We start from the raw sequence: 12,764 nt of genomic DNA, 5'->3' as shown, positions 1-12,764 counted from the left end.
CTGTATTTTTTCTATGTAAAGATGGAGTTTCAACCATTTGGCCTACCCTGATGACAATCAGGAGGTTCCCAACTACCTTCAAGCTTCATCCACCCACAGATTACTTAGCTCAGTACTTCTCATCTGGAATTCCTGCATAACTCCTCCCTCCCAAGGAGAGTTTACTTTCCAGATATCCTAGACAAAGATACATTTGTATCATGCATTATAAATATGATTGTTTATATGCTACGTTTATAGGATTATTTGTGTGATGCCACAGCAGCACCCCCACTCAGGCTGGCAGCAAACACACGCACCTCCTGCTACCAGGGACATTCTCACCTTCATCTTCAAGCCCAAGCCACACCTGAATCTTGAGAAAGAGACAAGTCATGCCTGGCTTGTGAGGCCAGGAGCTTCTGGGACAGAGGGACTTTCCACCAGACCTTCCTGCCCTTCCTGTGGTCTCACTTCCAGTCATTATTTCATGAACAAGTGTTGGTGCTAGACCAAAGCTCACAAGTCTCAAAAAAAACTAAAACAAAAACCCTGAACCAAAAACCTGGAAGACTCCAAACCCAACCTATTGAAATGTTTTATTATACAAACTGTCCAGAGCAAATGGTACAGTGTTTGTGCTGACCCCACGGCAGCTTTATCCTGATTGAAGGGGAACAGAAAATATCCACACAAGCATAAAGGTGAAATGGCAGTCAGGAAAATTAGAAATCAGAAATTAGCAGAAGTGTTCCACTAGAGGGAAAACACCTCAGACCTTGTGAGCTCAGTGCAGAATCAGCTGAAGCTACCAGTGCCCCACATCATCTGGCCATGGCTTCCTCCAGAGCAGTGCCAGAGAGTTCTCTAAACCAAATTAAACAACATCATTGCACTGTAGCTGCTAAAAATAGAATTTCCTACCAGCTAATGAAGGCATCACCATTCCAATCCAAGAAGGCTCATGATCCTGAGGAAAATCCACAGCTGACCTGGGGGACATTTCCTTTAGCCCCACGTTCCCTGGAGCTTGCAGACTGCCATTAAAGGCCACCAAAGCCTCTGGTGTTAGAAGAGATGCAGAGACACCCTGTGGTGGCAAAACTAATACGACCAGAATGAGTTGAAACAGCTTAAATTTCATTGAAGTCACTGAACTGAATCAGAAATTGTCCCCCCAGTTGCCATTCAGGTACTTTCCTCTCTCCAGACCTCCTTTCCTGTCTGGCATCTTTTGCTCTGTCTGTCTGCACTGCCACAAAGATTTTCCTCTTACTCATTTTGGGATGATAACAACAGCAGGATCAGGGCTGGGGCAGTTGGAGGGATGGCTATGGAAATGCTCCACTTTTGGAAAATAACTTCCTGCATCTTCAGCCTGCCCCTCCTGGATATGCAAACTGTTGGGGTTTACCCCATCCACAATTTGTGTCTTGCATAATTTTGTCTATGAGGGCAGTTTCAGAACCACCAACACCCTGCTGAGGATGTTCCACAATGAAAGCCACCAACAGCCATCATCAGTGGAAATCAATTCTGCATCTGGAGCCCTGCAGGTGCTAGAGCTTGCTTCAGGCTATCTAGGGACAGCCTGGAGATGGAATGCTGAGGCTCCTGAAAATGTTCTGTGCTGCTGTTACGTGATCTTCACCTGAGGGAAATGTATTTTCTCCTAGATCTGCAGGTGGGATCCCCACTCAGAAGGGTCATCGTGTAGTCCATAGGTTTATGGAGTAGCCATACCACAGAGTAAATCTCAGGGCCAGCCCCAGTGACACCGGTACCCGTTACTTTGGCTCACCAAACAAAACACCATTAGTGCCAAATAACAAAGGTGAGAGCAGTTAATTGGTTTACAGAAAGCAATGGTAATTAAGTTTCACAAGATTTAAGCAGAGAAGAAAAGCAAGGCAAATAAATCAATTATTCAAATGCTGCATTTTCACATCTTCTGATCTGGCAATGGACTTAAAAAAAATATAGGAGGAATTCCCCCTAAATCATCAGAACTTATGACACTGGAAACTCAGCATAGCCAGACAAATCCATCTTTTCAAGACAAATGAGACACTATACATGTGCAAAGTACAAATTTTCAGAAACTATCGTCTGAAAGGGTTAAGAAAATACCTGTTCTAAGTATCCTCAATCATTTGTCACCACGTTCTACATGTTTATTTTAAATGGCTTGTTTTCTTCTCTTGACTTTTTAGAGAAGTGGAATTGGCAGTGAATGACCCAGCCTTTGGAGCTCACCTCTCAGATGTGAGGCAGATGGTGCCTGCCCAGTTGCTGCCTTTATTAGCCACAGGTGCTCTGTTCTGCAGAACTTCACCTCAGCACCGCTGCCTGCCTAAAATGGGTCTTGCATTTGCAGATTATTTTGTCACAAATTAAAACCTCAAGTCTGTATTTGTGGAGTGTGTCATTTTCTTTCACTCACAACTTCTATTCATTCCTTCACAGCATATTAGTGCTGTAGTGATAATTTCCCTTTACAGGTCAGTGAAGCATTTGTAATTTCTCTCATAAATTGTCTTTTCTGCCATTTCTCTGAGAGATCTAGGTCCAGCTTACCTGGGTTCTGTTAAAACCCTGGGTGGCTCATTACCAAGCCTGAGTAGCAAGGTGTGATGCTCTGTGCTCCTTCAAGGGATTTACAGTTCCTTGTTAATGTGTATTAATGGATAATTTTGAAAACTTTGCAGCTGCGATCCTGCCAAGCATTTGCACAGAGAGGCCCAGTCCCTCCTGCCTGTGTGTGTCCCTGTGGCAAAAAGTGGGACAGGGAACTCTGCTTAAAAGTCTATGAGGGGCTGGGGAGGGAGGAGAAGAAGATTAAAAGAAGAAAAGTTAAAAATGGTTGCCAATTTTGTTTATAAGCCTACGAGCTTTGAGTGGTTTGATTTGTGGGAAATATTTGTAGCAGGCAGGAACAAGACAACAGCCAGAGGAGGGGGGGGAGCATGACCCTCCAAGTCAAGCAACCAAAAGTTAATGCAATTACCAAATATGAAATGTGGAGCAGAGGCACTAATTCGATCAGAGAGGCCAAAGGGGTAATTCTGGGAGACAAAGCATTGCAACGCGGAAATGCCGGCTAATCAAGTGCTTTATCAAAAGAAAAAGGAAACCATTTCCAAGCCTTAACTAAAATCCCCAGTTGGTTCTTCATCTTTTCAGGGATCTGTTTTTTGCCAGGCAGCGTTTGTTCCATCTCACATTTGTTTCACTGCTTCTGGTCCCTGCACAGAGCTGTTTCCCTGGCTCCTGCTCTTCGCTTGTGTGCCACGACTGCCTCTACTCTCGGTTTAAGGAACTCCTCAGTCATGAAAGAGAGCATGCAGAGGGGAATATTCATTCTATTTAATGTCCAAGTCTACTTCCCATAATTATCTGGAATAGAGCAAGACTATCCAGAGGCACTTTGTGCCTGCAGGATTTTTCAGAGCAGGTATTTGCTTCATCTGATGGAAAGCAGCTGCTCAGTGATCTCCACGGAGCTCCTGCCTGCCTGGGACCCTCTCAGGTCTGCAGAGCAGCAGATCCAGACTTCACCAGGTACAACCCAGCAAAGCAGAGGTTTTCAGACTCAGACTTCTGCTTCCAGCTAAGCAGGTGCTGTTGGTATGACAGATAAAATGAGCTGGCACCAAGGAAAGAAGGAACTGACAGAAGAAAGCGCAGGAGAGGGGAAGCACGGCCGAAAAAAGCGAGAGCGCCTCTTCAAGAAGAGATTTTCTCGACTGAGCCTCTTCTCTGGGTCTCCCAAAAATAAACTGTAAGTACATCCAAGATTATATTTTGCATACATAAGTTTTCTGAGTATTTCCAGAGCAGCTTTGGAAGAGCCACAGGCACCTTGTCACCTCCATTGGATGAACTGTTTCACTAACAAGGAAACAGATGCAAATTAAACAACTTGAGCTAAAAACTATTAAGTCTCTGGCAGCACTAGAGATGAAATTAACTTCTCCAAGTCTTGTGTGCCTGTGTGTTTATCTAATATCCATTTCCCTATGCCTCGAGCAAGAGATTAGCAGGAGCAGCATCTCTGTTTCTCCAGGTAGGCACACCAGCACTGCCACTGGGACAACCCCACTGTTTCCAGCAGTAACTTTAAAAAAAATAAAATTATTTGTTGCACCAGAGCTGTAACTCTGGGGTGCAATGGAAAATGTCAGTGCATGGGCAGCAGCAAAAATCACTGTTCAACAAAGTTAATGATACTAAATTTCTGAAAATTCATAATTAATGCCTGTGTTCCTGCAATAGTGCCTTTATATTTACTCTTTCCAGTTAGAAGGAGAAAAAGAGAAACAAAATAAAAAGACAAATAATGACAATTCATTTTTTAACCAAAGTAAGCAAAGGCAAAAATTACTTAGAGCTTACTGCTTTGTGAATGTATTAGTCTTGGGTTATCATATTTGAAATTCTTTTCTTGGGTCTTTCTCCCTGGTATTTTTCTTTCTTAACATGAAGTATACTGAGTGTATGCTAAGATCAAGGAGGGGTTTCCAAAAAATGTCTTTTGTCATCCAAGAGCTGTTTTCCCTACAGATCTCCTAAAAGGAGTCTGTCTTTGGTAATTACCATGAAATTACCGTCTTAGCAGGAAGTGCACACAAGTCTCCACAATTACTCAGCTAACTGCATTAGCCTTGATAGCCACGGCAGCTGGTTGCAGGCTCCACAGAAGATTAAAATACACTAGCAAGAAATGAAACTGAGAGCCAGATTTTTCCCTCTGATCTAATTGGAGCACAATTAATACCAGGGGCTTGGTTTTGGGATTTTTCTTGCTGCACTGCTGAGGAACTGGACTAGAAACACAGTCAAACATCCAAGAAGTGAATTACTGCTGTGAAATGTTGTCTGTTATTCATAATTTCACTGAAGAGTGCATTCAGGAGGCAGACAAATACAACTGAAACAGTAAAAGCCTGTTTTCTGAACATTCACCCTTATTTGTAAGTGATAAATATGGATTTTCCCCAGTTTGAGCTAAAAGAAAAAAAAAATTAAAAATTGAATGGTAATCTAGTAACCTCCCATGGTACTGGCACGTTAAGGGAGAGGGAGTCAGCCTTCAGACTTTCCTGGGTCTGTTCCTACAGACACAGTACATGGCAGTGGGCTTTGAATGCATTCCAGCCATCAGGGCTGACAGAGCTTTCCCAGCGGTGCAGCCAAACCAGATCATCTCTGCAGGCAGCACTGATTCATGAGCTCTGTCAGGGAGTGTGTAGGTAGAACAGAAGGGTGTATAATTCCATCAGGAGAGCTTTCCTTTCAGCTCTTCCATCTCTGGCCAAGGCCAGCGCCATAGTGGCAGTGCTGGCTTTGCTGGCCAGCATCGGTGTGCATTGCTGGTGCACACAAGGGGGACAGGAACCTTTGTGATGCTGTAGGGGAGCACGGGGTCACACACAGAGCCCTTTGTCTTCATGCAAACACACGAGGCTCATGCCACAATCATGCACAGAAGAATTGCATATTGAAGCTCCTACCCCATTAGGAGTACAGGTAAGCATCAGCTCCTACCCGTAGCTGATGCCACTCTTCAATGGTTTTGTTTAAATGACAAAAATGATTCAATAATTCAATAATTCGTAGGGTGTCACAGGTACAGCCTCTGGAAGGGTTGGTAAATCTAATGATTGAGGAACTCAGTAATCCTTCTGCTGCCCGAATCCATGCAGGAGTGCACGGGCTGAGTTTGTCACCTCTGTGTGTGCCGCTTGCAGCCCGCAGGGAAGGAGCCCGCTGGCAGAGGACAAGCGGAGGTGCTGGCACAGGAGAGGCTGCCGGCGGCAGGAGGAGGCGTGCTCGCTGCCGCAGCTCGGGGCCCCGCGGCGCTCCGGGAGGATGTGCCCGAGCTGCGAGATCCTGCTCTGCCGGCCCTGCGGCACCCTGCACTCGCAGCGCGCCTTCATCGCCCACAGCCTGCTGGACCACTACGACAGCGCAGCCCTGCCCCGCTGAGCCTCTGCCGGGGACGGAGGCTCTGGGACCCGGAGCGCATCCCAGACCCCAGGCTGGATCCATGGGGCTGACGGATCCCGGCCCTGAGCGCATCCCAAACCCCAGGCTGGATCCATCGGGGTGACGGATCCCGGCCCTGAGCGCATCCCAAACCCCAGGCTGGATCCATTGGGCTGACGGATCCCGGCCGCAGCCGCCCTGCAGTTCAGTCTGTACGCATCGCTCATTTAACCAGCACAAACCCGGTAAACAGAGCTGTAACCTAAACATTTCTCAGCTGTTAAGGACAGGGAATTGTTTCAGAAATATTCTCCAGAGCCTTCATTCTCCTCTCAAGGAAACAAAGATTATCCCATTGAGCTGCAAACGTGACCGTGATGATTACATGCAGAGCCACTTGCAATGCCTTTGTTTGCTTCAGTGTCGTGGTCTGGAATATTAAATGTTTTATTTCTAAATTAACTACCTCTGAGAAGCAACTTTATGGGGGAAAGGGGATTCTAAAAGCTGTCCTGGCCACAAGGATTGCAGCTCACATCCCAATTCCCTCCTAGAATTTCCAAACTTTCACAGGGTTTTGATATCTCACTTGTGATCCTGCCCCTTGCCTTAAAAGGAGCAACAACAATCCCAACTCACAAAGTTTTTAAGCCTTCCTTGAGCTCTTAAAGCCTGACCTGTATTTTTAAGCAGTTCTTCAAACAGTGTAGTACATCTCCAGACACCAGGCCATGGCTCTGCAGCAGGGGTGGGTGGCATTAAGCTCCAGTGTACAGAAGACTTTACCACTGTGGAATTCCCAAGCAGAGGTGAGGGGTGGAAGTAGCCTCGGGAATAGATGGTCCCAAGTCTAGCAGCATGCACCTTTTCCTCCCATGCCAAGGGGCACACATCTATGTCTAGGATTAACTCCTTGCTCTTTGGTAGGGAACAGGCTAAACAGACTTAGTCTCCCACAGCCATTAATATTAAGGGTTCTTTATTTAGCCAAGCAGAAGAACACAGGCTGGTACGTTTGGACCTTCATTTCATCTCTCCTTTTCCTAAATTCCAAAGTAGCAAGTCCATAGGGAAAAGGACTTTCTGTCCTTCCCACTTCTCTTTAGGAGCTGTTCCATTTTTGTTCGAATGAATGTCTGGTAAGGTGACTGGAATCCAGATTTTTTTCCTGTCCCTAGGGAATACTTGGACTGGGCTATGACATCTATTCTCATGTTTTGTTTCCAGCCCCCCAGGAAAAGGGTTTCAGCAGGAGGAGTTCAGAGCCACATAGACAACATTCTGTGCTCCAGAGTATCTTGAACAACAGTGCTCAGCTCCCTTTGTGGAGTGTCTGACGCCCAATGCTCCTCATGCAAGAGGTACAGAGATCATTTCAGACACCAGACTGAGCTGCTGAAAGCTCCCAGGGCAAAGCCCATTAGGAAATTCATGTAGGAGAAAGCTGCCAGGTTCCTCCTTTCTGCCCAGACTGGTCCTGCACATTGCCCAGATTTCCTGCCCAAATGCAGACTTCTAAAGCCAGAAGTGAGATCTTACAAACACCCTTGTGCTACAAGGGCCTTAATCCCACCAAAGCCATATTTCCATGGTGCTTGACTGTCACTGCTGCTCATTTTCAAAAGCCAACCAGGGCCTGGCAAACCAGAATTAACCTTTCACATTTCTCTGGGACTGCTATTCCTAAACTGGGACCCCTTACAGCTCTCCCAAAGCCATACCATTACTTTAAGAAATATAAATGTAACCCCATTCCTCCTCATCAAGCAATCCAGAGGAGACTGCTCCAGACAATCACCTGAGGAAGAGCAAGGGGAGACTGAAAGGATGAAGGACAAGCTCATCACAACAGCATTATTTTAAATCCCTCAGTGCTATACAGTGAAATCAGTTCAAATGGGTCCCAACCAAGCCTTTATCCAAGTGTTCCAGAGGGGACAGAACATGGGAAGCTCTCTCAGCATCTGCCTGGTAGGATTTCCTGTGTGGCTTGCTGAAGGACACAACAAGCTCCTCATGTGGGTCATGAGGCTGGAAAGGCACCCGAGCAGCAGCAGCAGCAGCAGGGTGCAAACGGAGCTCACTGAGCACAGCTCTGTCCTGCCCCCATGGATGCAGCTGTGCTGGGCTGGGCTGTGCTGTGCTGCTGAGGGACAGCTGCCAACACCAGGGTGAACCATGCTCCTGGCAGGAGCACCTCCCTCTCCTCCATCAGACATAGATCATGCTTGGGGAGAGTAACTACAACGTTTTTGTTATGCACTGAGGCAGCACCAACAGTTTTGTCCTTGATTTCTCAGCAGCTGTGAATTACTGCTCCTTGCCTGCACTGCCTACCAAAACCTGCTGCAGAGACCTGCCCGGTGCTGTGCTTGCTCCTACCACACCCAGGTTAGTGAGTGCCCAGTGAGGTCAGGCAATAGAACCACCCCCTGAGTTTAGCCTGGCTTCAATCTGGTCAGCCACACCACAGCCAGCCCCTTTTGCCTCCAAAATCCCCAAACCCCGTGCAAACAGTGAGGCCCAACAGCAGCAGGGCACTGACCCCTCACATGGCAGCACCTACTGACACTTGTCACCAGAACAGCTCTGCTCCCTCAGCTCTTGGAGTGTCATGCCAGACAAGTCATTTTAAAAATCATTACATCTTAGCAGAGGATTTCAGGCTTAGATTTTAAAGCTGGCTCAGACACATAATTACACTAATACACTATATTGTGAAAGAATAATAATAGAAATACTGATTACACATTTAAAAGATGTAGGCTTGAAACCATCCTACAGAACAAAGCTACAATATAGCCTGACATACCAATTATTAAGAGTCTCTACTATTTAATTATCTGATTTCAATAGCTCTGGGAGATTAAAGAGGAATATTGGACTCTTTTATATGGAATACAGGAATGGGCTCTGTCCAAGGCATTTGCTGGAGTGTGAGTGACTTGACAACCAATACCCCACTGCCAAAACAACCAATACAAGCACGAGAGGGAAAAGAAGCAGCTCCACAGTTGAGGGGCAAATCCATGGGAGCTCCTTCCCTGGAATTCCAAGACAGGACAAGCAGGAGTGTGAAAGCAGCAGTTGCCACCGTTTGTCACAAAATCAAAGATTCAAGGTAGAAAGCAAACCCATCAAGCAATCATACAATCACTAATAAACCAGAACAAATAAAGATCATTTACACACTGCATATACCCAGTTTCAGCTGTGGTTTTAGAGCAGCCCAGGCAGCTTTCCCCTCTGCCAGATACAATGAAGGCCTTGAGAAGGAAAAGTCATTTTCCAGTGGACATATACAAAGAAAGGTAATTAACATGAGGCCATGTGAACTGAAGATTCAACACAAACTCTTTAAATTCTCTTATAATAATCTAACCATTTGATGACTTGTGAATTCAGAAACTAGTCTAAAATAGTATGTTCCAAATCAGCCCAAATTAACTTACCAATTTAGTATTAGAGCTGGATATTGTGAGGAAAGTACAGAAACAATCAATGGACTGATGTGCCAAAATCCAGTCTTCTCTTGGATGACAAACAGTGTAAAGTTAAAGTCTCCTTTGACTTTTCACAAAGCAGTTCATTTATTACTTTGTTTGTTTTCTGAATGAAAGTCTGTATGCCACAGGCTGTAGCAAGTATGATGAAACCCAGGGAAAGTGATGATCTTATTAGTACAGTTCAGCAAAGCAGAACTCTGCTCCAAACTTAACACGAAGGTATCACAAACTCAGCTTTGGTGATGTGGTAAATGCTGCTTCCTGCCAGGTTCAGCCCTGAGGGGTCAGCCTGGGAAGCATTGCTGTGGGATGGGATCTCTTCGCAGCTATTTGAAGATCAATTCACAGGAGCAAAACACTTCATTGTCTTTGCTGCCAAACACAAAAGTAGGCCATTTAACTCAGCTCTAACTTTCTTTTCCCATTCTTGTTAATTAATTGCCAAGAGTAAACATAGAGAAAGTAAAGACAAGCAAACACAACACAGCCATGGAAGGGCTATTAACCAACACAAACACTGAGCAGAAGCAGGATTTCCCAATCACCTCTAAATATTCCTCAAGGAACAGAGGCAATGGGATTTTCTCACCATCTCAAGTACTTTTATAACCTGCATTAAAGTCTCATCAAAAATCCCCTCTGGACTCAGTGCAGTACCCTGCTGGAGGCAGGGAGGGTGCTCCTGCACCTGCAGCTCACAACTCTCACCTGCAGAGGGGCAGACGGGAGCCTGAGGCACAGAGGGGAGCAGAGGGGATCCCGAGGCACAGAGGGGAGCAGAGGGGATCCCGAGGCACAGAGGGGAGCAGAGGGGATCCCGAGGCACAGAGAGGAGCAGAGGGGATCCCGAGGCACAGAGGGGAGCCTGAGGCACAGAGGGGAGCAGAGGGGATCCCGAGGCACAGCCTGGAGCTGCCTGCCCGAGCCCCACAGGACACCTGGGTGGCACAGGAACCCAGCTGCCCTTGGAGCTAAGGAAATAAAGGAAAGGGAGATGCCACTGTGCTCCCTCCTGCCAGAGCCCATCCACACCAGCCCCAGGCAGCCAAGGGGCACTCGGCAACTTCACCTGACAGTCCTGGAAAAGCTGATGTCTCCCTCAGCAAGGCCAGAGATGTTCAAGTGCTCTGTCCCACCGAAAAACAGAACGTGTCCATGAACAGCTCCTTATACAAAGTCACTTTATGCTGTGACTTACCTGAAGATGCCATTACGTTTTTCAGAGCTGTCACCTGCAATGTAGTTTCTTTTTAACTTTCTTACTATCTGCTATAGAAATAATAATAATTAAAAATTAGACATGGCACACTTGAAATGCTACTATGCTGTATATTAAAAAAAACCAGCCCTAAACCCAACAAAACCAACCCATGTAACACTTGTTACTTTTAGAATATTCTAGAAGTCTTTTCAGAGCGAGAAGCCCATAGGGTGAGGAGAAGAGAATCAATGCCCTACACAGAACTGACTCCAGGTAAGTTCTTAACCTCTAAAATAAACATGGAAACCCCAAAACGACAAAAAAAAAATACTCTCAACAAAGTAAAACCTACTTTAATTAAATTCATACATCATCCAACATTTCTATGCAGAACAACTGTTTAGTCAAAAAGTAAATATATCTGTTTAATTCTCTTTCAAATGTCCACAAGAATCAAGAGCTACCAGTGTTCCTTGGAGAACAGGCAGTAGTTAAACCTCTCTTGCTGATGTTCAGGAACAGTTTGTTACATCTTTTAACCAGCAGGTCCCTATTGCACATAACAAATTTGCTCTCCATTTAAGCACCTAAAAGCCTGGTACCTCACTAAATAAATTAAAACAAATCCAGTTTCTTCAGCAACCATCTTCAACATATATATCTCAGTAAAGCAACATTCCTGCAAGCTTTTAATAAATAGAGAGAGAAGATCAGTGACTGCATTGGTGTTCTGTGGAATGATCTTTCCCCATAAACTCTTGCTTCTCCAACCAGCTGGGGTTTTTGGTATGAATGCTTTAAAAATCACTTTGTGTTGTATATTTAATGAGAACATCCCTTACATAGGTCAGTACATTTCACAGGGAAGGACTGATCTGAGATAGGAATTTCAGTGTAAGGCTGGAAAGAGCTTCTTGCTGGAACCAAACCAAACTGTGCCTCTCTGGGAGCTGAAAGCAAAGCCCCAGAGGCTGAGTGGAGACTGTAACCAAGGAGGGATTCTCAGGCACGTTTGGAATTGGCCTAACCTTCCTCATTCTGAAGGGTTTCTTTTGTGTGTTAAGTCAGAGGAACAAAGCTGTGCAACCCTGAACATCTGGATGCTGCATCACATCTGTCAGGTCTCCCCCACCCTTCCTTGGGCAGCAGCACAGACACGAAGCAGCTCCCTGCAGTACAGTGACATTGTGGTTGCTATTTACAGTAGGATTAATGCATCTGTGCCAGTAGGGCAGAGGTCATATGAAAAATATACACAATACGCTCATTTTTTAGCCAGATTAGGATATAAAATAAAAAATTTACTCTTCAAGTCCTAACTTTAAATGAAGAACAGTTCTGCCAGAGGTCTTCAAACCTCCCAAGGATATGTTAGAGCACATTACCCTAACGTATAAAAACAAATATTTACACCTCCATGAAGTACCAAAGAATTTTTAAAAATGCCTAGTAGCTCTCAGCGTGCAAAGTCAGCAGGAACTGATTATCCAGGATGTTCACTAACTGTAGAGACAGTCTTGGAATCAAGCATTCAGAAGCAGAGTGCAAAAGACTCAGGAATTATTTCAGTCCATTTGTTCTCACTGTCGTTTCCTTCCTTGGTTTGGATCATTTCATAGAATCACAGAATGTGCTGAGCTGGAAGGGACCCCTCAGGATCACAGTCCCACTGCTGGCCCTGGGTGGGGCTCCCTAAGAACCATCCCGTGCCTGAGATGCCTGAGAGTGTTGTCCCAGCGCTTCCTGAAGTTTTGTTGGTCCATACCACAGAAACCCTTTACAAACACTTATCAAAGGTAACCTTCAGCTTAGTGCAAATGCCAGCATGTCCTAGGACCTGTAATCCTTTCTGACAGTGTGAGCCATCCAGTTCACTTTAGTAGTCCAACTTTCCCGCAGAGCTTCATCAAACTTTTGCTTGAACTGTTTTAGTGCTTCTTCCTCACTCTTCCCTAAGGCCAAAGAGTCCTAAGGCAACAGGGAAACAAAGACTGTTAGGAATTTTAAAATGCACAGTGAAAGCCTCTTTCACCTTTCAACACAAGCCACAGTGTGTTTTGTTCTCCTTTGACACTTTTTCTGCTTACTAC

The 12,764-nt window shown here is 45.4% G+C and overlaps 1 protein-coding gene across 9 annotated transcripts in view; it reads right to left on the bottom strand.

Moving 5' to 3' along the window:
• Positions 1 to 10,863: 10,863 nt before the first annotated feature.
• The window catches only part of PIK3CB (phosphatidylinositol-4,5-bisphosphate 3-kinase catalytic subunit beta), a 99,227-nt gene continuing 97,326 nt past the window's right edge, over positions 10,864 to 12,764 (bottom strand). For 8 of the 9 annotated variants that reach the window (XM_084212601.1, XM_084212599.1, XM_084212598.1 and 5 more), the window contains one exon: positions 10,865 to 12,642. In XM_084212601.1, the coding sequence (XP_084068727.1) occupies positions 12,505 to 12,642 (138 nt within the window). In that variant the 3' untranslated portion in view covers positions 10,865 to 12,504. Of the gene's footprint in view, positions 12,643 to 12,764 lie in introns of all 9 variants that reach the window. The other variant, XM_084212605.1, reaches the window with a different exon arrangement.

The sequence above is a fragment of the Fringilla coelebs genome, assembly GCF_963513975.1.
Source record: "Fringilla coelebs genome assembly, chromosome: 10".
Classification (NCBI taxonomy): domain Eukaryota; kingdom Metazoa; phylum Chordata; class Aves; order Passeriformes; family Fringillidae; genus Fringilla; species Fringilla coelebs.
This window is presented reverse-complemented; position numbering and strand designations above follow the sequence as displayed.